This window comes from Watersipora subatra, chromosome 3, assembly GCF_963576615.1.
Source record: "Watersipora subatra chromosome 3, tzWatSuba1.1, whole genome shotgun sequence".
NCBI classification, from domain to species: Eukaryota; Metazoa; Bryozoa; class Gymnolaemata; order Cheilostomatida; family Watersiporidae; genus Watersipora; species Watersipora subatra.
Window position 1 is genome coordinate 63827347 of NC_088710.1, and position 25091 is coordinate 63852437.

General features: G+C 37.3%; 2 protein-coding genes across 2 annotated transcripts in view; one reads left to right on the forward strand and one right to left on the reverse strand.

The window, feature by feature from the left end:
• Nucleotides 1–19059, forward strand: part of LOC137390010 (uncharacterized) — a 29366-nt gene extending 10307 nt beyond the window's left edge. The window contains exons 6-16 of the mRNA XM_068076230.1: nt 1131–1283; nt 1827–1985; nt 2813–2926; nt 4968–5096; nt 5698–5797; nt 7518–7685; nt 8746–8846; nt 16520–16783; nt 17216–17576; nt 18491–18576; nt 18906–19059. Coding sequence (XP_067932331.1) covers nt 1131–1283; nt 1827–1985; nt 2813–2926; nt 4968–5096; nt 5698–5797; nt 7518–7685; nt 8746–8846; nt 16520–16783; nt 17216–17576; nt 18491–18576; nt 18906–19019 — 1749 coding nt within the window. The 3' untranslated portion in view covers nt 19020–19059. The remainder of the gene's footprint in view (nt 1–1130; nt 1284–1826; nt 1986–2812; nt 2927–4967; nt 5097–5697; nt 5798–7517; nt 7686–8745; nt 8847–16519; nt 16784–17215; nt 17577–18490; nt 18577–18905) is intronic.
• A 24-nt stretch (nt 19060–19083) lies between these two features.
• LOC137390011 (reticulocalbin-2-like) lies at nt 19084–21475 on the reverse strand. The gene is made up of 6 exons (XM_068076231.1): nt 21366–21475; nt 20795–20947; nt 20566–20713; nt 19931–20105; nt 19613–19823; nt 19084–19434 (listed from the first exon to the last, which is right to left on the reverse strand). Exons 2-6 carry the CDS (start codon nt 20940–20942, stop codon nt 19169–19171), a joined length of 948 nt encoding a protein of 315 aa, XP_067932332.1. The 5' UTR covers nt 20943–20947; nt 21366–21475; the 3' UTR covers nt 19084–19168.
• Nucleotides 21476–25091: the final 3616 nt, after the last annotated feature.

Here is a 25091-nt window from a genome sequence, read left to right on the forward strand (position 1 = left end):
AAGCACGAAATCTACAAAAATAAACCAGTTCTTAGGATGTATACATACAGCACTTATTATCGCTTGCCATAAAAAATGACTGTAGAACAACTTGATTGACCTGTTTACAAAGACAATAAAACAGCTGCCTTTTCTCACGAGTCGCCAAACATTTAATAAGTTTTCCAGGCCTTTACACTTGCCATGGTGGTCGTTCAATAAACATTTTTTACTCATTTCACCTATAAACTGTCATCAGACATTATTTCGAAAGAACTACACAAAAGACTGTCTGACACCTGGCTCGATCAAGTCAGTTGCGTGTGTGCCATTGACAAACAAACATTATTCTAACGATATTACGGACAAGAAACTTATATGTATATTCTGGAGTATGGCAGAGGTATGTTTTGTGTTTACTTGTCTTTTATCTAATATTTTTGGTTATAACATTTGATATCACGTAATTTACGTAACATTTTCTGATTCAGACAGCGATTTTGCTTTAAAGATTGTGAATCAATTTGTTTTTTAAAAACCTTTCAGGTTTCACGGTCGGTTGGAAATAAAGTCACAGTCAACAAAGATCTAACCACCGTTGTACTTTGGGAAGTACTCTAAATACAAATATACACACACGCATGATAAATAACTTCTAAAGTTCAAAGAACTTTATATAAACACTGCAGTTATATATGAAACACATACAAACACTAGTTCTCATGATTACTCTATTACTAGAGTAGACTAGGCTTGGGAATGATATTGTCATATCTGTAGCATCTCATGCCCTTACATCATTCTTTAGATTTCTGCGTAAAATGAAAAAGTATAGAAATAGTTATGAAAATGAAATAATGCACTGCACTAAATACAGTCAGTACAAACATGTTTGCTCACAACGGCTGATCACTAAAAATTACAAGAAAAACTTTCAGTTGGCAGCTGAGTTATGTCATGGGGTTTCCTTGGTTATCTCGAGTGTGTTCCTGTCACGAGTTTTCATTCATATTAGGACACAAAAACTGTTTCAAACTTTTAGTTTGGCCAATTCGTTGTAGATCTGAGATCGATAGAAAAACTCAGGTTGGACTGTTGGCTATTAGGAATTGTTTTAGCTACATTTATTTTGCTCTCTGAAATTATTACAGGACATGCTAAAAGGGGTAGAGACTGCCCAAGCTGGCTATACAGAGGACAAAGATACAAATATACCGGTTGATACTGGAGGTGTGAAACAGGAACCATCAGCCATTATATTCAAAGCTGGACAATCTAAACGTATCTGGAATGAGCTCTACAAAGTAAATTACTTTTCTAGAATTGCAGTTCATGAGCATTTTACAGTTACAACATTTTGCCTCTAGTTTTTGAAGATATTATAGCATGTTTAACAGCACATTTGTTGAGTTCTAATAGTAATTACTTTTTAACATGCTTTTGCATTCTATCTGTAAAACTATTGGCATGTACTGAGAAGACTTCTATCTGAGCGCCTATTCTAGAGATCGTTGAGAAAACCCGCATCTCTTTGTGTTTTGCTCCGCTCTTTGTTTATCTGTTTCTAAATCACACCAAGTCTTTAGTTCGACATAAAACACTAGCAACAGGTTAAGGAAGTTAGAAAAACTAATTTTATGGAAGAGACGTGAAGAACTTCTTCTGAAGACCTTGATCTGAATAATGCTAGTTACGAGAAAACTCGTTTTGTTTCTAGCTCTACTCAGTTGCTTGAGCTTTCTCAGCTTACGACCTTCAGGGAGGGTCATGTAGAATGCTACAATGCCTTATCATTGTTAGCCTTGCCTTTAAGTGAAAGCAATCCTAAACGGATTAGGGTGCTGTAGGTGGTGGATTCGTCTGATGTACTTATACACGTATTGGATGCAAGGGACCCACAAGGCACTCGATGTCCCCAAGTTGAAAAGTATCTCAAGAAGGAAGCCCCACACAAACATCTGATATTTGTGTTGAATAAATGTGATCTTGTACCTACCTGGGCCACGGTGAGTTGTCCACATTAGGTTGCTATTGCCGTGTGAACCACAGTGAGTTGCTGCTGTTGTGTACAGATTAGTTAAAATACTGTCTACAGTGATCCCTTAATAATTTGTGTCTCACCTTTCGCGGTTTTAGTGCTTCACGATTAAACATTGATGGTTGAAAAATAGAAGAAAATTAAAAAAGCGTTAAAAAAGATAAAGTGCATAAACATACATACATAAAATACATTTACAAACATGTGACTTCTTTCTCACAATGAACCCAGTTAATCACAAGTAAAAATATTCAGGCCAGATGAAGTTCAAACTACCCCCGTACTACGTAAGTGCATTCTCTGGTTTAAAATTCTGGCACTGAAGTTGAAAGATTAACAGAAAGCCAATCTTCAATTCACTTATTATATAGGAAATAAATACAATATGTTTAGACAGCAGTTTAGTGTGTTTAGCAGTTTCTGGTGTTAAAATTTGGCTCATTCGTCTACTTTATAAATTAGTTTCTATTTCATGGATTGTTACTTATCGCCGGAGACGATGAGTATAATCACTGTATATTAGTGTAATATAATGTTGTTCATTATATTAACCGCAATTAGTGAAGGATATTTGAGTGTGGAAAAGTGAAGGATTATTATATTAGCAATCGTAAGTAAATATTCCAGTGTGTAAAAGTGAAGGATTATTATATTAGCAATCGTAAGTAAATATTCCAGTGTGTAAAAGTGAAGGATTATTGTAATAGCAATTACATATATAAGTAAATTTTGTATGTAGGATTACTTATTGGTGGTCTTGTAAGCTTTTAAATTGCAGGTCAAATGTTGTTGCAGCAAAAATGGGTTGCAATACTATCAGCGGAATATCCAACTCTTGCCTTCCACGCTAGCATTACTAATCCTTTTGGAAAGGGGGCCCTCATCCAACTCCTTAGGCAGTTTGGAAAGGTAGGATAATTCTCTCTCATTGCTGTCACTCGAGTTGATACAGACGCTACCCAACTTCGAACATTCGTGTTAAGAACATTAGTGTTATGAACATTCGTGTTATGAACATTCGTGTTACGAACATTAGTGTTACAAACATTCGTGTTACGAACATTCGTGTTACGAACATTCGTGTTACGAACATTCGTGTTACAAACATTAATGTTACGAACATTCGTGTTACGAACATCGTGTTACGAATATTTGTGTTACGAACATTCGTGTTACGAACATTAGTGTTACGAACATTCGTGTTACGAACAACAGTAAATGAGAACTGTGTTGCGCTATATATTGAGCTGTGTTGCGCGTATGTCAAAAAATTTTCATAAAGAAAAATGGTAGATACAATGCCCGCACGGAGATGTCGTAGGTTAGATTTTGTATTGCATCCATTTAATGTGTTTGCATCCATTATTCATTATGGTTGGTGAAAAGCAAAAGGCTTCCAGTGAAAGTGTAAAAAGAGGCAAGCCATTTCATTTAATGCAGTTAAAAGATGGTGACTGTTGCACGTGCATATAACATGAATTGTTTGACGATCCGGATGATTTACAAACAGGAAGACCGTATCATGGAGCATGTGTGGAAGAGTTTTAGAAACTTCTCTAAAGAAACATTCTTTAAATGCAGTATAAACCAATATAAATTACTTATACAAGCCTTAAACATTCCTCATATTCCTTAAACATACTTATATATTCCTTAAACATAGTTTTCGTACAAAATAACGAACTAAGACAACTTACGGATAAATTCGCTTGAAGCACATCAATTATATCAGTACTTTAATCATATATTTCAGTACTTCAGAATCTTTGCTTTCGAATGAGCCTATATTCAATACACAAAGAATAATAGAACTATGAAAAACAGGGTGTCAAAAGTATATCCTGCAATAAAAAAAATGCTTGGTCTTGGTTCCCACAATGTGATGTCATAATTAGCATTAGCCTTAGGTCGTCGATCCCTTTCGCTGCCATTGAGGCTGTGCTTTTTTGTGACAATCGGTGCTCTTAAACCCAGAGGCCGCTAATAATAAACTAGGATTCTAGATAATCAACAATACCCGGGGATCGTGCTAACGCCCGACCAATACAAACACATGTTCTGGGCTAATAGATTTCGGGTGATTGTTAGAGTTTGCTTTTTTCATCCTTTTTTCATTTTAAACATTTATAGTAATTATTATCACAGCGTTTATAGAATTCGTATCACTTTCCAAATATGATTACGCTTCAATAAATATACTGTCGTTGATAAAGGTAATGAAATCACATCAATCAAATTGTGACCTGCAGTGGCGTGGCCCTAGGACTATATGTAAATTTCACTCTTGCGAGAGCACGCAATGTTTGAAATTAATTAGCCTCAGTCGTGCCCCTTAACATTACAATAAAAAGAAAGAGCTAGTGCATAATATCATTGGGAAAACATAGTATCATGCTTGGAATCTGAGCTATTTATCATAGAAATAATCTGTACATGGAGAGCTAATGACACTGATTCCTTTGTCATCAACCTTGGTTCTCTGGAGTTGTCATACCTTCGCCTACCACTAGCTTCTTTAGCGTAGTTGATAAATAAGTGGTGAGAGCACACAACACCGAATATGAAAATTGTGACGTCATAATTTGCGAGCCTATATCATTGAACATTTTGTGGTAGAGCTCTGTGGAAATCCTATAAACACCAACCCATGTCTGTCTCACCATGTCAAACAATGGCTCATTTGAAAGCCAAGATATTGAAGAACCTGAATAAGCTAAAACAATACTGATATAATTGATGTGCTTAAACGAATATCTGTTTGAAATATATGTCATTCGTAGGTTGGGGAGCATCTATACTCACGAGGTGCCTTGGTAGTTTAGTCATTGCTGATTTGAATGCATTTGACAGATCTATTTATGCATGGTGCTTATTATTTTGCATCACCTGCTCAATTAAGCCAAAAACTCTTTTATGTATCTATGTATTGCATCATTTTATATAATTGCAGTTGCACACTGACAAAAAGCAAATTAGCGTTGGTTTTATTGGCTACCCTAATGTTGGAAAGAGTTCTGTGATCAACACGTTGAGAAAGAAGAAAGTGTGTATGGTAGCCCCTATAGCTGGCCACACCAAGGTAACAGGTTATCCCTTGTGTCTGATGTTGTATATTCCATCTCAGGATTCATTTGTAAATCTTTGCTGACATTTCTAAAGCTAACTGATAGAGATGGCTCGCATGATTTGAATAAATTCACACCAATAAATGGTTAAATAAATTTTCATGTTTTCTTTGCCCACTAATATGAACTTTACTTAGAGATCTTTGTCTATTAATGTATGACTAATGCTAACTGGTAGGGTCAACATTCCTGTTACTATGAATAAAATCATTTTAACTCTCTTTGTTGGCAATTTTGTGAAAATCTGTGTGGTGGCTGCTTGTGGAATTTCAGTCGGTTGTCGATACCGACGACTGAGTTGAGATGCATTATACCATATGATTTGTGGGCTTAGAAACCAGATAACTTGTCAAAAAAATGTTCAGGAGTTAATATCCAACTGGTGTCGCGTGCCTTTTGAGTCTGTCAGTTACAATCTATTGGTTAGATGGCTGGCTTGGTTTATGTAGAACTTCATTGAAAAAGTTTTGAAAGTTCGTACCATTCAATTTTTTCACTTCCATTGACTTTGTTTATTTCTGTATGTCTTCAGCTGCATTATCTTTCTCTACCAAGGTTTGGCAATATGTAACATTGATGAGGAGGATATTCCTGATAGACTGTCCCGGAGTTGTCTACCCCAGCGGTGATACAGAGTCAGATATTGTGCTAAAAGGTTAGGCCCTTAGTCTTTGCCAATTCTTTTGTGGTATATTTATGGTTCATGCTGGGATTTTTTCAGGCATATCCTTGTGAAAAATAACTGACTCGTGTGTTTGTTGGTGTTTTCAACGTATGTCTGTTTCGAGTTTATTATTGCAGCACATTTTTATTAAAATTTCCTTCAATTATGCTTTATTGTCAACAGTTCTGTCTTCTCACAAAATATTAAATGCGCAAAGAATAAAAATAAAATAAGTAGGGATGAAATTCAAGGGCATCACAAAGTAATAAAACTGATTTAGAAATATAGTTTTACTCGTTTAGCTCTGTACTCGAGTTTGACTATTGTGTTTCCTGATCTCACATGTTTTCAGTGCCTAAAAATCTTTTTCGTGAAATCTATTAGTAAGTCAGAAGACTTTTTTACTTGTAACATTCTTGACCAACATCTCAAATGTCTAATATCTCCTATCAGCTAATTTATTACTACTCACCATTTGACAGGCAGTTGCCATAAAAAAGAATCTGGTTGTACCCAACATAATTCTGACTGCTGTATTTTTAATTACAGTGCAAACCCCCCCCCCCCCCCCCCCCCCCGCGTTACGATGTCTGTGTTTTACGGTTTTCTCGTCACGCAATATAGAACAGGATGTTTTTCTGTCTCTTCCATAAGGCATTTGTCTCTCAAAATTCAAATTTGGCGGTCGGTTTGCTGAATACGTCGGAATCACAAATATGCCAATATGCTATTCGCCAAAATCTCTCCTACAACGCCTAAAAGAGATACGATGCTCTCTCTCAATCCAGCATTATTTGTGAAAATTGGTGAAAACGAAATCGAAAACAGGTAATGAAGATTAAGACGATGACAAAATTAAAGTTTATTTTAGTAAAATAGATACTAAAACTTAGCTTTAACTGTGTGTTTAGTACTTGCTAATTTCATTTAAGCTAAATTCAAAGTTTATGTTATACGTCAGCTTCGAAGGAGGTAAGAGGTCCATGGCACATTACACAGTAATATTACTTTTTTTTCAGATCATAACCACTAAATACACTGAAGTTACTGTAGATAACTATAGTTGCTAAGGTTAACATACGGTTATGTTATTAATTTTTAATCTGTACAGTACGTATATAAAATTTGGATGTTTTTTACCAGGGGGTGTTTGCATTAGATAATCACTATGGGTTTCTATACCCCTCTATGTGACATTTTTGCCTCACCGCTGATCACCTCATTGATGCCAACGCCGCAACGAATTAATGTCGTATGACGGGGTTGTACTTCAGTTCCAGCAAATATGAGTTTGTCTCAAAAGTGTTAATAATAATATTAAACAGTATTGTAATATAGAACATACTATAAAAGCTTTTATAATTACATGTATACTTGAAAAACCAAGTTTGTTGGCTCCAAGTACCACTGGTTCAACAAATGAATCCAAAATTAAGGTCTTATCTTAAAAAACTCCCAAACCCCGATTGGTTTCTCCTCAGCTGTTCCCGTCCCTTATGCTGCTAAACATCTCAAGTCTTGAATGACATCAAAAATATTGTTCACTGGAGTCATCGGTAAAGGAACTCCTTTTTTATCACCACATAGGGCAAAAGGTTTTTGATATATCTTAGATCTTCGCAACATGTTAACATCCCAGTTTTCATGGATGTTTCTAAGATGCTTTTTAGAGAGTTGAACAATGAATTGACAAAATTTTATTAATTTTCAGGTGTAGTGAGGGTAGAAAATGTAGGCACCCCTGAGGACTATATACCTGAATTATTGAATCGAGTCAAGCCTGAGTACCTCCTCAAGACCTATAAGATCTCTACCTGGACAGACCATGAGGACTTTTTGGAACAAGTGGCCAAAAGATACGGCAAACTACTCAAGGCATGTTTTAGATACCCGACTGTCACTTGTTGACTTTACATTTTCACCTTTTTGGTAACCAAAAATTAAAGTTTAAGCCTGGTTCCCATAGATGCTACAAAGCACCCGCGACAGCACTGCAGGCTATCAGCGGTGAAATGTGAACCTACACGCCGAGTACCACCGGTAGTTGTCGGCGGTCAACGCAAGAGTTTAGCGCTGTTCAAATTTCGTGAAGAGCCGCAGGCAAAACCTTCCTGAACTGCACTGTACAGGTGAAGGTCACCATTATCGAAACGGCATGGCGAACGAACATTTTTGTGCGCTTATTAGCGATGCAGCTTTATGTGAACAGAAGCCGCCTAGCTTCGCAAGCGTTTTGCTGCGTAAGATTACTGTCGGGGTCTCGCAATCGGTATGGGAACCAGGCTTTACTTATTTACTGCGCAGCAGTTGTGTTCATTGTTCACAATAGCCAGCATTTACTTCATGATAAGTAACTAATTGAGCAGTCAGTTTGATGTTTTGGCTAGCATTTCTATATTGCGGATGATTTGTCTTCTCTTTGCTGTCCATTAACATGATTGCTCCAACTGATCATAACTAAGATAGATATCCAACAGCTGTTTTACATTATAGTAAGCTTAGGTGGCTGAGCCAGCATTGCAGAAAGTTTTCAAATTATATTCCATTAATATAATAAGCCTCTGTTTTTTATCAAACAAATATGGTAACACAAGATCAAATCTTTTATGCTGAAGCCAGTTTCTTTGTAAAACACTTGCATAAATGTCTTTATGAAAGACATTAAAAAGTTTTTGCACTTCTTTTGAGCTTGCTGAAATTTCTTTTTTGGAAAAGTGTATTTACCTGCTCTATTAGACCTAGATAGATCCTGATTTTTAAACTCTTGTTGCAGAATATGGAAATTTTTATTCTCGTTCTAGTTCATAAACCTCTTCATTAGCTGTACATCAGAAATACCATTTATGCTTACCTCATACTTAACTTCATCGTTGACATCTTGTTGGCAGTCAAGTGTCCTCTTAAGCACTGACTTTTAATTGCTCACACATTGCAGAAAGGTGAACCAGATCTACCCACTGCCGCTAAAATTGTATTAAATGATTTCCAGAGAGGCAAAATACCTTATTTCCTGAAACCACCAGGTTCTGAAGATTACAAGGTTAGTTATTATCATACATGAAACCTTTATGTAGTATTACTTGGCACATTTAGAATAACAGTATTTTTATAAATCGTGTGATGTCACTATTATAATAATCCGAAAGTAAACAAAGCTAATAATTGATGCTTTGTTTAAGGAAACAAGTTTGAATTTTGTTTAAAGAAAAGTGTGTAGCTTCCCATTCTTATGTAGTTTAGTCAACCTGAAAATGAGAGTCTTACACAATTTTTTCTCAATCAAGACCTCTACATATCGGTACCGCTTTGAGGGATATGAGAAATGTGTAGCGTCCTTCGCAGTGCCATAAGGCCAATGTTTCAGAGGAAGGAAAAATTGATTTTGAATGAATATTGTAGAATTCTTGTGTCATTTTTCTTGTTGTCATTTAAAGCAAGGGGTGTGTTAATAGGCAAGCTATTAGAAAACCTTTAATTAAAGTGCTTCCTAAAATCAACATGACCAAAACCTTTATACAAGTTGGCTTTGATCAAGTGTGACCATGATTTTTGTTCGATCTCCTAACCTATACCAGCCTAAAACCTTTGCAGTTTCTTTTAAATGGCCTCTAACTGCTCTAGAATTGATGTTGTGTATATTTTACTTGAGAATCTCTTTTGTGTCATACACTTTTGAAAAGGGCCATTTGCTAAAAAGCCATTTCATCACATTATTATAATATTGCTTTATCTATGTAGATCACGTTTATTTCTAGCTCAAAAATATGATAGTTGTAACAATATAGAAGATCATAACTCAAACAGAATGCAGCTTTCTTGAGCCACTGCCATTAAAATAGCAGCTAGAGGTAGCGTGTAACATAGCGCTAGAGGTAGCGTGTAACATAGCAGCTAGAGGTAGCGTGTAACATAGCGCTAGAGGTAGCGTGTAACATAGCAGCTAGAGGTAGTGTGTAAAATACCCTCGGAAGCTAGATTAGATCAAAATTGAGCTGCTTATCCAAGTGATGCTCTTTATTCAGGCATGGCTAATGTATGGCTTTTTTGAACAATTTGGGGATAAAAGTTAATTTTTAAAATCACGACTGTGCATGTAATACTTGTCTCAATTAGCTGTTTGGGATTTTTAAATGAGTCCCGCAATCAGCTAATCATTGGTAAGCTCTCACGCTACAGTTGATTTATAATCTTGCCCCCCATTACACCCATAGTAGTAGGTAGTATGGCATTACACAGCATCTGTCATTTTTTGTCACAAACCATTATTTCTACCAAGTCAATGATTGGTAACGGCGCTCAATTTGGCGACCAAAAGGCATGGATGCTTTCTCAAATATATGTACAACGGAAATTACAGATTTCTGTAATTTGATAGTTCTGACTGCACGTTTTTCTCCTGTTTGTATCTGTGATAAATTTTGTTAGCTGTTGTTGTCAGTAGTATCGCATCGTGCAGTATTTCTCAAGAACTTTTGATGGCTTTCTGTTGTACAAGTCCATGTATAGAGGCTTCATTTGGTATGGGTTGGCCCCAAGATTCACTCGCTCAATGGCTAGTCAGTCTCTTGGTTGGAAGCTGTAAAAGTGTTGGTTGAGGCTTGTTACTTTCACCGCTTATAGCAGCCAGCAAAACTGCCCTGATTACCCCCAAGAACAATTGTTTGTAAATGCTGGCACCAGTAAGATACTGCGAGTATAACTACATGAAAAGCCAGAACATCTCAAGAGGGCAGAGATTTTAACAGTGGCAGAACGAATGAATTTTAAATGGCATAAGTATCTAAGAAGGCTGGAATGGTATATTTGTTCAAAGTTATGAAACGTTATGATACCATTTTGCATTACGAAAAACAGTGCAACTTACGCCCAGATGAGTGCAGATGGCAAAAAAACACAGAAATCAAAGATTGGTAGCCAACAGGAATGCAAAACAAGGAATGGTATCGAGACCGTAAGAATCAGTGAAGTAAACAATGTTCGGGAGTTGTGCATGCCCTCAACTACCGAGGTTAGGGTTACTGTAACAGTCGTACTTCAACTTACGAGCTTAATGCATTCTGGGACTACGCACGTATGTCAATTTACTCGCATGTTGGTGCAATTTATTTATATATAGAACAATTAAATATATATTGATTGGTTTCCATACTCTGAAAAACACAAACAAAAGCACTTAAAACAAGATATTGTAACAGAAAAAACGTGTTGGTAATTGTCCTAACTTACCACGTGCTTTCAAAAAGCAAAAAATAAAAAATAATGCAAGAAAATGTGATTAATTAAAATATAAAATTAAATACATACAATAGCAGCTAACGCTAGCATTTGCCAAAGAGGTAGAGAAAAGTTATCCTTCATTACAACATTTGACTTTGATAAATTTGGATTCCTATGCACAGGCTTGAAAGCAAACATTTATTTTAAACTTTATGTAATTAAAATTTCTTTGGGGTGGATAGTTTCAAATTTTTTCTCGCGGCTTAGCCAAAAAAATTTCTTGTTTCGCTCTCACGATCAGCAGGTCATTTTAAGATAACCCTATCTAAAGACGTTTGCCTTTGTCGCCCTTTCAACATGTTGCGAAAAGGACAAACACAGGTGTCGTTAAAAGGAGAATGCATGACCACTAGCCAACTTGTCCGAATGTCTATTTTTATAGTCTTGATAGATAGCACCGGTCTTTTCACATAGTATCGTTTCAGTTGTGCTGTCGCCGGCTAATTGTTTTTTATCCAAAGCATAAGCAGTCTTTCCATCTCGTCGTAAAGATCGCTATGCCATTTGGAAACTATGGTGAGTCCTTTTGCAGGCTTAATGCCCTTAATATTATCATTCTGTTTGATAATTGTGCATATTGCGGATGTATTTCTGTCATATTGGCGAGCCAGCTCAATCACGCGTACACCTTTCTCATATTTTTCAATAATTTCATGTTTAATATCAATTCTTATCATTCGCTTTTTTTGCATTATTCATCATTGTACCGGTTAACTTTCGGTCTACGCACAGTATTTTTAATTCACATAATTTTGCACTGAAAAACGCGCACAAAAACAGGATGCAAAAGTATAACCTGAGCAGTTTTAAAAATACAGAGTGATGCTATTCTCCTAAAACACCTCCGACATACTTGGCCACTGACTCGCGTGTCACTGCTCGTATCTCAAACATGGCTCGTATGTTTGTGCTAAAACTTGCTTAAAAGCTGGCTCGTATCTCAAGTTTCTCGTATGTTGGGGCACTCGTAAGTTGAAGTATGACTGTAATTGGCATTCTCTTTTGCAATTGCTTCTGGCAGCATTACCAATATTTCCGCCAAATCTTTATATTTCTGAGTTGCTCTCTTCGCTGCTAGTGTGTAATTTATCAGCCTTAGCTAAATAACATCTTGTCATCCAATTATCCGAGACTATGAAGAGATTGTGGTATTTAAATACTTCGTTTTCATCTATTCGTTATAACTCTTGAAAAATTTTATCACTCTTTTTGCAATGCGCAGCTTATAAAATAGGTTTCAGTTTTCTTCCGATTTTCAGGTAATCCATCCATGAATTGAATGGAGAATTTTCTTGAACGCATACAGATGTGGTTTTCAATAATCAGGATGCCAAAAAGGCTTTCCTTGGCAAATTGCTGTCAAAAAAGACAGCTGTAACGACAGAGTTGATTAGTGGAAACATCTAGAAGCAACTCGGAGAAAAAAATTTACTGCTAGCACTTTAGCTGCTGTTACATCCACAGATTAACTCCGCTATCTTTACCTGTGAGATTGACAATACTTTGACTGTCACACTTGATTTGTTAGCTTTTTACAGTCTGCACAATACAACAACAGGCCAAGACATACCAAATAAAGTTCATTTATGTGGTAGCAGAGAACAGCCTTGATTTGAGCTAACTCCCTTTTGTAAGCCAAATGGTTCACAAGGGCTCTGCAATACATGAAAAACAGCAAAGATTTGCCACTTTGCTGCTCATTATGTTGACGGAGAAAAATATAACCTCTCTACCAATTACACTGAATCGCATCATCCCATCAACAAACCCTTATGGTTAATCCATTCAGTGTGGAGCATGTGATGTCTGGAATGAAAGAATATGTGATTTACCTGAGAGAAAGGTCTGAAGCATAGACAGTTTCACTATTTGGTGTATATGATCGATGCCGAGCATGAGTACGGCATTTATTTGGCAGATGTGTATTGGCTGTCAAGAGGCAAAATGATTCTCAGAGTATTTCAGCTACATACTGGAATGTTGGACCAACTTGCAGAATTTCATGACCCTGACTTTCTCAAAAAGTTTGCTTCACGCGTTCGAATGCTGCTACAATTTACTATCATGAACTTGCGGCTGCGACGAGTCATCAGTGATATGTATCATAATGTTGCTGTCTTTCATGGTTATTTGGATCTTCGGGAGGAACAGTTTCGTGCCTGGCAACCTGATGTCAACAGTTTCCCAATACTGACGAGTTATCAAAATGTTGTAGACGAAGCAAAATACACTGAGATCATCATTAGTCTAAAAGAAAAATTTGGTGTCACATTTCAGCACTTCAAAGATACTAAAATAGTCATTTGTCTGTTTTCAGCTGTGTTAGATGTGGCGACGATTTTTGCAAAACTTCAAATTGAGATAATCTAACTGAAAAATCATCTCGTATACCCGCCATTCTGTTTCTGGAAAGGACTTGCTTGAAGCATACAAGTCTCCAAGTGCATCACGACATTTAACTTATACAAAATTTACACTGTCTCATTAGCATGTTTGAAATAGAAAGTACACAAAAATACAAGGGGCTTGTCTCGAGACATGCGCAATAAAGAATAAGCTTTGCTTATGATTTACTGATCGACTTGTGGCAGACATCTTCCATATGTCTACCTCAGATATGGCTTCAAACAAACTAATAACTGGCTATACCATTGAAGCGCAAAACTATTTGTATAAGTCTAACTGGAAAATTAAGCTTGTTAATGATTACTCCAATGAAAGCCTGTAGCATTGTCTGAACATTATCGCATATGTCAGTTATTACGCAGTGTATTTTAGTTAGCAAATTGGTTAAAGCAAACTGGTTATCATCATAATTTTTATTTCATCTTTAGAACGCATATGTGAAAAACGATGGCCAATAGAAGATAGCTGGTAAAAAAGGGGTCAAAGTTGCCCACCCATGATTTGGGTGGATAATATTTTAATTAAAGTTGCATCTTTGCGTATTCTTATGCAGCAGATGAGTACTCTGTGTTTTCGTGAGTGCAAATATATCATAGTATGATTTGTTTGGGAAAGTTAGTAATTTACCACTTACATTATAAAATATTACAAAACTGATATAAAATACATTCTATGGCTATTTCAAGGTTTAAACATCACTGCCTTATTGTTGAAGATTAGCTTTTCTAATAAGGTTTTGTAAATATCGATCATGATTCAGCTGCAGTCTTTTAGTCAAACATAACATTTTGGTATCGACCCCATCCAGGGAAGAAGTCGCAAATAGTGGGTTGAAAAGCTTTTACAGTTGGTAGTGATAACAGAGAAAACAATAATATTCAGGATGTCTTGTTTATTCTTATTTTAATTTTTAGATGTAGGCATGGACCTACAGGTGAAGTTATTTTTGGATGGAAAAAATAGTAAGTTTTATTTTTGTTGAGGTTTTTAAGCTTGCAAAGATGTTAGCAGGTGTAAGGGTTCGTAGTCTTCTTAAATTACTTATACAATTACCCATAAAAACATTGTTTAGTAGACGCATGCAAACCTATGGCTTTTCCATATCAAATATTGCGTGTGTTTTTTAACAACACTAATGCAGAGGTGTGCTAACAATTTGACAGTATCAAACAATATTCAGCATCACTCAACCAGTGGAACATTGAGAAAATATGACACATAAAAAATGTTGCTATTCACGTCAAAAGCCTTCAAAGAATTAAAATTGTTCATGATATATAATTATGGTTTAGGAATTTTTAAACCAGATGGTTAGGAACTAACAAATAGAATGCGCATTTGTTAGTTCCTACTGATCTTAATCATCCTTATGACTAAACTAAGACATCATTGCCTAACAAGCCGATTTTGAAGATGTCCAGTTTTTATCACCTGAACAACAAAGAAATTTCAAATACCTCCAAATAAAGTATTTGTTGTGGCTTCATATTATTTATATGGTTTACTAAACTTTTGGTCTACAACCGCAACACGTTCACTCACTAGGTTGCCTAAGGATTGTTTTTAGAATTTGTTTTGATATTTTTGCTTTTGATTCGAAGGTAGAGATGTCATGGCTAGATTTGGTACCCTCTTGGTACATTGTTGTACCGACTCATTGTCTTTTCTTTATTTAATGGGCATTTAGATGTGCTGGTGTTCTTGTTTTCATACAAAGTATTCAAAAAGGTCTAAAATCTTAATTGTTCGATTTTTTCTAACCCAAAAATGGGAAAAGGTTAACATTGGCGAATGGATCAACAGGATTTAAATGTGTAATGATCAGTTGGTTGAAACAAAAATAGCATTACAAAATGAAATAGTCACCTAGCATACTGCATCACCAGGATTCATGTTATCATGGCGTTTTTGTGTTATGTTACATTTAACTTTACTATGAAAAAAATCATAACTATTTACTGCAGTTTCATTCTATAATATGCTTATACTCGGCCATTTAATAGCATTTCACTAAAAAAACAAATGATTAGTAGTCGTGGCAACTTGACATTACATAAAAGCTCAAAAAATGATTCCTTTAGATTCATATTCCACTCATTCACTAGTTGGTGTGTGTTTTGCGGATTTACAGCATTGAGTTGGTCAGTCTCTAGCAGGTGTTTCACTTGCACTCAGCCTACAACAGACTAAATTTTCCAATTTAGTAATTATCTGAAATAAAGCCCAGAATAGTTGGTGTGCCAGTGTCATTGTATTGTGTGATGCTTTGTATATAGTTTATTATCCTAAAAGTTTGTTCCGTATAGATGCTAGGTATTATCTTCGCTCTACACTTTCCATCAGTTGTGTAGTGCACAGTGTCATGCTGTCATGCTCTTTTTTTATTAACATCATGCTAATATTTCAAGTGATATTAGAATGGTTGATTGCTGACCATTATGAGAACCGGGTTGGTAGTAAAGGCACACGTTGTCTACTCTGCTAGTTTGGCATGTTCATGATTAACATAATTTATTGTTGGATTGTCAAGCTGCCCTTGGCAACAGGATTGACTCCTGTGAACAGACAATCTAACTTCTAATTTCACTCTAGCATTTCTGATTATGCGATTTCTATGGCCAGTGAGCTGTTTGATTCCGCTAATTTTAAGTTACAGTGAGAAGTAGTGCTTCCATGATTTACCAACAATTGGTTGGTGAAACAGTATATTGCACTCACCAACTTCTACCTAATACAACTCCTACCTCCTACATAAATATAACATAATTATGTCTGAACGATAATAAATGGTTGATTGCCCATATCCGTTGGAATTCCATTTGCTGAATCGTGGTCTAATGCTGATACCATCTCAATCTCATCTATTGTTGCAGAGAGTACTGGTTAGTTGTGAGTATGCGGGTACCCAGTATTTGTATATTTGGTTTGTTCTACTGGTACCTCCATCTTCATTCAGTAAGGTAGCTCAGCTCACCTAAATATGTGATATGTGAAGTGGCTGACACTGATTAGATTGTTTCTTTTTTCTAGTCTCCCAGATTGACCAAATCTCAAAATGATGAACCTGCTCCCAAATCAGTCGACGGCACTACTGAAGGCAGAACTGTTGCAGAGGGCAAAGTTGAAGGCAGCGTTGTTGAAGGCAGCGTTGTTGAAGACAACGCTGTTGAAGGCAGCTCAGCAGTCAATGTTACAAAAGGGCCTAGTGTAGAGACAACCAGCATTAGCTCTGTCATAGATGCCAGCACAAGTCGGATACATGTCGAGATCAAACAAGACTACAGAAAGCTGAAGGTATGTTGATGACAGCTTTTTGTTGACAATATATTATTTTCTATGGAAACCAAAAATATACTTGCATGTATAATAGCATAGGTCACATTTGCTTTAGGCTGTCTTTTTAATTCGAGCATATTTTAAGCAGTGTTACTTCTTCACCACAAATTAACTATCAACCACAAGAATTGTGCTTTGCATTGCTTTAATTTCCGGTTGTAGCTTTATTTTAATGTCTCATATTGACAAGACAATCTTTCAATTATATCTTTTTATGTGAAAGTACTTTCACTTTTCAAGCCTATGAAAATTTGCTATAAAAAGGATCTAAGTATGATTAGGTAAACTTATTCTTGTATGGAAGTGACGTTATTGTTTATCATATTATGTATAGCATGCTAGGACTGGTTAGTAGCTGAGCCTATTATGTATTGCGTCTGCTCGTCATAGGTAGAGCCCGAATTTGAGGGAAATGATGTGCAAGAATTGGACGAAGTTGATCTGCCTGAGGAAGGCACACTGGATGATACAATTGGTTCTGAGGATTCAACATCAGACACAGAGGACATAGAAGAGCCAGAAAATGCAGTAGCTGGCGAGGAATGTAATAATAGAACCTTGGACTTAGGAGAAGTAAATTCTCATAGTAGTGGCGATGCTTCGATCCTTTCAGACGATCAAGTGAGAAATGCTAGCGTATTGGACTGTGATATAGAAGTAAGTGACAGTACTAAGGGAAAGCATGCTACGACATTAAAAACTACCAGTGGAACTTTTGCTGTTGATGATTCACCCCGTAAACCTTCACCAGGTAGGTAACTGTTACAATCCTAACAATTGGTCAGCAGGATTTGTTAGGGCAGCAGATCAGCAGGTAGATTTGTTTGTAGTTGTTGAATAATAGGCATTAATTTGCAGGTTGGCTTGATTTAGGGAGTTATTTTGATTTTGGGTGGATTTCTCAGCTTTTAAAAACACAAATTTTTTCTAATAGAACAATACTGAATGCAAATAGAATCGGTAAGATTTCCAAACTGGCTTACGTATTATTCGCTACAGTATTAGATTTACAGATCAGAGTCTAATTTGTTTACTGTGTAGACAGTAAGTTTTAGTGAGAAAAACTTTTTTGTCGGGGGAAAAACCCAGTTTTTTCCGCAATTTTGTACACAGTTGCTCATCTGGAGCTCCCTGTTAAATAAGTGCAAATAACACACAGTTTTGGGAATCAAACATCTTGATGGGATTACTCTATAATAGATTGTAGTTGTGCGAGCAGATACATGGGACTAGTTGATGATGGTCTCAACCAGTCAATGGCTGACATGTTGCGACGTTGCATAATAAAATGCATTCTTTTTTTAATTCACTAAAGCCCATTTAATTCACTAAATATCTGTATATCTCCACTTTTCTTTGGTGAATGCAATTGCTAAATGGTAGTTTATTATAAACAGTTCTCCAAGGATTTCCTGTATTATAAAAGAACATTTTGGTAGGTGGCTTACACTTGAAACTTAATGCATATTGTCATATGAATTGCAAATGGACTTGTGGTTACCCTAATTGCGTTTGCGGAACATACATACCAAGAGGACTTCCTGTTAGGTGATTAGCCCTATCTCATATATATCATAGTTTCTGTAGTCTTTATTTGTTTATACTGGCAGCTTATTCTATTGGTTTTGGCAAAGGAAGGTTTCTGTTTCAACGTGTATGTTTTAGTAAAACCATTTCCTAATCGTAAGAGAAAAGTTGATGAGAGAAAGCAAGACATTGAACCAAAGCAGCCAAAACTAACAGCAAAGCAGGTTAGACTATTAGCTGAGTCTTTATTACTGTTGCATGCAGCCCATGGCTGATCCTTGTACAGGAAGACCAACTGCCACGCAAGCTGTTATTATTCAACCTGCAGAGATTCGTGATACTCACTGATTAAACCGTGTTGTATTATCTCACCACCCTTCTGCAAGCGCACTCAGGCATGATTAATTATGATAAATGCCAGTATGTTTAATTGCTGTTTTGGGGATGGCGACGTGGACTTCCAACGTGGCACACTGCTCTGTTATGTTGATAGAGAAGAGATGCTTGGTTAAGCTCTCACATTCCTGGTAACTATCTAGCATTGTTTTTGCAGAGGAGGGCAGCGGAAAGAGCCGGTAAGAGTAAAAAGATCGGTGTTCATTATTACGAGACGGCTAATGTCAAGAACAGAAATCTACAAAAGCGAGCAGAGCAGCGCGGTTCATGATTCTTATGAGTTTTATATAAATAGCCCAGTGCATGATATATCTATGATGCACTGCATGATATATCTATATAGATAATAAATAGTATCAAATATATCATAACATAGACCAATTTTAATACAGCTGTTTGACTAGATAGCGTGATCCTTCATCATAGCTCATCATGAAGCAACTCTCCATAGTCGGTCGCCTCACTTCCCACCCATAGCTCATGTTCAGCTATCACCTCCTCAACGGTCAATTGTCCGTCTTTGTTTTTATCTGTTTCCTCAAGCAAATGACCCGCCTCTTCTTCAGCCAATAGCTCTAGGTTAGGAGATACCCACTTCATCACCTCCTCTTTGTTCAGCGTCCCATCACCATCAGAGTCACTAAATTTAAAATTTTCTTGTTCAGCTATGATATCCTCTTCTCCCACTGTAAAATATCCATTAAATGCGTTGTTAACCAACATCTGCTTGTTAAAAATTTCTACTAACCATTCATTTGGCAAAACGCTATTAGCTAGTTACCTGAAATATCTTGCAAAATTACAAGCTACAAAATAATCAGTTTTATAAAATGAAATAAGCTAACGGTGCACATTATAACCTACGCTTGGAAAATGATGCATGGCTGGAATATTCCTCAACAGTTATCTTGCCGTCACCATCATTATCATAGTCACTTAATACTCGGTCTGATTCCACATCTGCCATCCTCGCGTAGTCATATGGATGCATGAATGCTGTAGCTTCTTTCAAATCGAGCTTTCCGTCACCATTTTCATCGGCAGCAGCAAATTTCCTTTCATCATATGCCAGTGACTAAAAGAAAAAATGTCAGCGTGGTATAGAAAGTTTCTCATGAAATCGATTATGCAATAATTTTCAGTACTATTTTAGTGTTGTATTATTACTTTTCAAACCCTCACTTTAGTCATTAGCTTCTTTGAATCGTCATCAGGGACATCATTATCATGGTAGTCCTTGAGCTCCTCGAGATTCATTCCATAAGTGGCTAATATGAACTCCTCCCAAGTTAAAAAACCATCACCGTCTTTGTCATCAGTTTCCATTTTACCTTCAGCGTCATCCATGTTCAAGCGACTGTAGAGTAGAATACAGGGCGATTACTTGCTATTAAGTTGATTTTTGTCTTTGAATGATAAACACGAAATGCTTCATGCATTGGGTCATTAGCAAATTTTTGAATCAGCTACGATTGCAAATGAGTACTTTAGTGCCTCTGCAGTCTGCACAGAACAGAATGCAAAAATGCAAGTAGATTTATATGTTAAAAAGCAAAATTATATTTTAGCGAATACTTCATGTAAAATGGTTACACAAAACAATCGCATTCCGATTTCAGGTAACAACTAAATTTATTGTTGCTATTGCAATGCCTTGCCACAATAACAACTATAGCTTTTTACTTATCATGGAATAACACTTTCAATGAAGAATCTTGTGAAGTTTAATCTGATCATATTGGAAAATTATTTTGTAAATCATAGTTTAGGAAGTAAGAATTGAACAAACTAGCTATAATATAATACAAAATTCTTACTCGAATGATTTCCTTATCCATTGAGTTAGCTCTTGTAAATCCAGATTTCCGTCAGCATCTGTGTCCATCTTAGTAAAAAGCGCAGCAAGCTTTGCTTTGGCTTCTTCAGGAGAAAGATGTGAATATTCCTCTACTGCATCTTCTGAACCTGAAAATTAGCACCAGGTAATCTCAACACAAACATGGTGAAAAAATCTGAAGAAAGCAAGCAATCCTTACAAAATCTTACCTAACACAGCCTCATGGTCATAGTTATCATCATGCTCTCCATCATTGTAGTGATTTGAGTGTGCTGGGTTACCATGTTGTTCAGATTCTCTCATACAAGCAGATGTGCAAATCAATAGTGTCACTATGCAGATAACGCTTTGTCTCATCTTATCTGCAAATGATAAACGTCATAACATCCCGTATCGACTTTACATAATTGCATAGAGCAAAGTTCATGCTCTAATTTGTGATTTTGACAAATTAGAGCATGAAATTGCATAGAGTGCACAATATGCTCTAAGAAATTAGAGCATATTGCATGACAAACGATATGCATCTAATGGACACCTGCAATAAAACACTCGCCACATAAAAACTAAACCAATTTTTAAAAACTCTTAATTTGAAGTCCCTGTTCCATTTAAAAAGACGCATGGTCTTAACCCTCTCGCTGAGATATGATCAATTATTAATTTATAACACTATTTACGCTTAAAAGACAATAATCACAAGTACCTGATATCATTGACACGTAAAGAAATTAGGTTATGTTAGCTGCTAAGTCGTTATTTCATAAAACTGATACTCACATTTTTTAAATTGCAAATTCAATCAGTAGAAAAAAAATATACACCTCATTGGTTACCGAGTGACTTTAAAATGATACTCAATAAGATTCGCTCGGTTTTGCCGTTATTTCTCAACGAATGAATGACAGCCGCGAAAGCGAAACTACGCAATATATGTGTTACAAATTACCTGATTCGTGACTTTCAAATGTTTCAGCCATTCACCTCTTCGCGAGTATTCTATGCGTGTTGTTTTAAAATGGTTACTCCCTTACTGAGGAAGTTTCGCTGTTAATATGTATATTTTGTAATGAGTGGTTTTGACTTTGGTATAAAAAAACGAGTTTGCTATTTTAATTTCGCACATTTTTATAGAAATTAGGTATTTAAAAATGTATGGAAACTTCAAGATTTTTAAGTAATATCATCAACAAATCACGCCTTGAAACGAGCATTTTTGCGGTCACTACTGCTCTGAATTACCTCTGATGATGTTGAACGCTCTTTGTCACCTTTGGTGAGGGAGAGTGTCTCATATGTTTAACAGCGAGTTTTAATATATTTGGCTTAGGGTTAATCAATACCGTTGATCATGTTTAGACCTCACTGGGCAGCCCCTATTAGTTTTAGTTTGATATAAACGCTGTACCTGGTATATTATGTATTGTCGTAGGTCGTCGGTAACATAAACCTAGAGGGCTGGCCAGCCAGAAAAGTACTAAGTTCGTGAGCAATATGAGTCATCTAGTTCCTTTATTTATGTCCATACGGGTACTAACAGAAACCTACATACATAAGTATGTAGGTGCTACAAGTGAGTACAAAAGCAAACAAGCTAATGTGATTAGTAGGTTAGGAGTAAGTGATGTACGGTAAATATGTGCAGTTGAGAAAGCCCAGCCCTATTCCATTTGAAATCCTTCAAATCGCTTAGGTAGAATTCCTCTGGTCTCACAAAGGCTCCTTCTGGCTGGAGTTGGAGGTGAGCTTCGTGGCATAACTCCCTCGTCCTGGTCAAGATCCTCCTCTATGGGTGGTGTGTTCACTGGTTCAGCTTGACCACGGTCCGGTTTAAGATGGACACGATTTCTTCTCACCAAGGAGGTACCGTTATCTATGATGTACGACCTTGACTGTTGATGATGTGCGATCACTTGTCAGGGTGTCCACTCAGTTTCTTTGCCAGTCTTGACTAGCACATCATCTCCAATGGAGAGAGGTTCTAGGGTCCTAGAGCTCTTGTCATGTCTGTCCTTCTGTTCATCCTGACGAGTTTGCAAAGCGTTCAGAGCATTGGGTACTGAGGGAGCTAGGGTCCCTGAAGTGCTGGGAAGTGGGCTGCAAATATTCCTGCTGAAAAGCATCTTCGCTGGGCTGAAAGCCAGTCCAAATATGGGTGTTTGTCTGTAAGCTAGGAGAGCAGCATATATGTCACAGCCAGAATCACCAGCTTTTTTTTCATGAATTGTTTTATGGTCTGTATATATCTTTCAGCCATACCATTGGATTTGGCATAGTGTGGACTGGGGGTAGTGATATTAAATCCCCACTCGCTGGCAAAGTTCCTCATGGCATAACTGCTGAAAGGCGTATTGTCTGCAATGACCTCTACCGGGACACTGTGAACAGCAAAAATAGACTTTAGTGCTGCACCCACATCTTCACTTTTCTTGTGACTGATCAGACGAATCTTTAGATAGTGAGAGTGAAAATCGACTACAATGAGATAGCTTTTGTTCTGGAAGTCCATGACATTCATGCCAACCTTATTTCACGGTAGTTCTGGGACAGCGTGAGGTATCAGCAGTTCTTTCTGTTGTCGATTAGCACGTCGTTGGCAGATTGAGCATCGCGCTACTGTCTCCTTTATCTCAGCAGCTATGCGAGGCCAGTATAGACTTTGACGAGCTCTGTCGATACACTTTTGCGTTCCAAGATGTCCTTGGTGAATCTTATAAAGAGACTCAGATCTTAAGGTCTTGGGAATAACTAGTTGCTCCCCTCTATATAAAAACCCATCTTTAATGTACTCATCTTTAACACTCCAGTGCAAGATTACTGGGGATGCTGTTTTGTTGCCCCAGGCCCATCCTTTGAGAATGGCACTCCTCAGCTCCTGCATGACTAGGCCCATCTCATAGGCCATAGTCAGTCGATCTTTCGCCTCATCTTGTATCTGAATTGTGTGAACCATCACTACCTCTTCCTCTAGTTCTCCATCTTTATTAGTTAGGTAGGCGCGAGACAAGGTGTCGGCTAGGTAAAAGAATTTTCCAGGAACATGAGTGACGCGCTGAATGTCATACTTGAAGAGGCGTAGCAACAGTCTCTGAAGTCTGGGTGAGGCTTTATGTAAATTCTTTTTGATGATGCTGACTAGTGGATTATGATCTGTTTGTACATCAATGCGGTGGCCTTAGACATAGCTGTGGAATCTCTCAAAACCAAACACAATTGCTAACAATTCTTTATTTATTTGCGGCTAGTTTTGCTCTGTCTCAGTTAGGACTCTTGAAGCATAGGCAATTGGATGATTGTCTTGTAGTAAGACGGCACCAAGCCCGGATTGTGGTGAGTTTGCTTGTAGCATCGCGGGCTTCTGTACATCCAAGTATTGTAGCACTGGAGCTTTGCTTAGAAGTTCTTTGGTTGTTCCCATGGCCAGGTCCTGTTCCCTATTCCAAGTCCACAGAGTGCCTGCCTTCAGCTATGCTCAGAGAAGTTCAGTAATTTCTGAGATGTTGGGTATGAACTCCCCCAGGTAGTTGAGTGAGCCTAACAGTCGTTGTATGCCCTGTTTGTCCATTGGCTTTGGCATGCTAGTTATAGCCTCAACCTTCTCTGGGTCAGCCTTGAGCCCTTCTGCCGAGACGATGTGTCCCAAGTACCTCACTTCACTCTGATTCAGCTAGATCTTATCTTTGTTAAACTTTACATTGTGCTCTCTGGCACGCATCAGCAGCTACTTGAGGTTGTCATCATGTTCGTCCTGATCCTTGCCATATACGATCAGGTCATCAAAGTATATTGCCACATTCAGGTCACCGCATATCTTTTCTACTCACTTCTCGAGGACTTCAGCTGCAGAGTTTACGCCAAATAGCAATCGGTTGAAGGCACATCACCCAAATGGGGTGTTGAAAGTGGTGAGTAGTTGGCTCTGATGGTCAAGCAGAATATGCCAATAGCCATGTTTCATGTCAACAATTATGAATATCTTCATGCCTGCAAATTTGTAGGCGATATCATCCAGTGTTGAGATGTGGTGATATTCACGAAGTATCGCTTTGTTCAGCTCACGCGGATCTAGGCAACTCCACACACTGCCAGTATTTTTCTCGACCGCCACCATACTACTGACCCACGGCGTAGGCTGACCTACCTTAGAGATGATGTTGTCTTGTTCGAAAGACTCGAGTTCAGTTTTCACTCGATCTATCATTGACAGGGGAATTCTTCAAGCACAGTTGACAACTGGCTTGATTTCTGGGTCGACTATTATTTTGTGCTCACGATCCAGACAACCAATACCCTTAAAGCAGTCGGAGAATTCTTCAAGAATACTCTCTGTTGTGATTGTGTCTACACGCTTTACCAGACCTAATTTTACACTTGCAGCCAGGCTTAGAATTGGAGGAAGTGGCTGTCCACCAACTCAAACCAGACATCGCCCTTGTTCACTCCATCATGTGACATACTCAAGTTTGCCTTACCAATGTTGTTGATTTTGTTTCTACTATACGATGT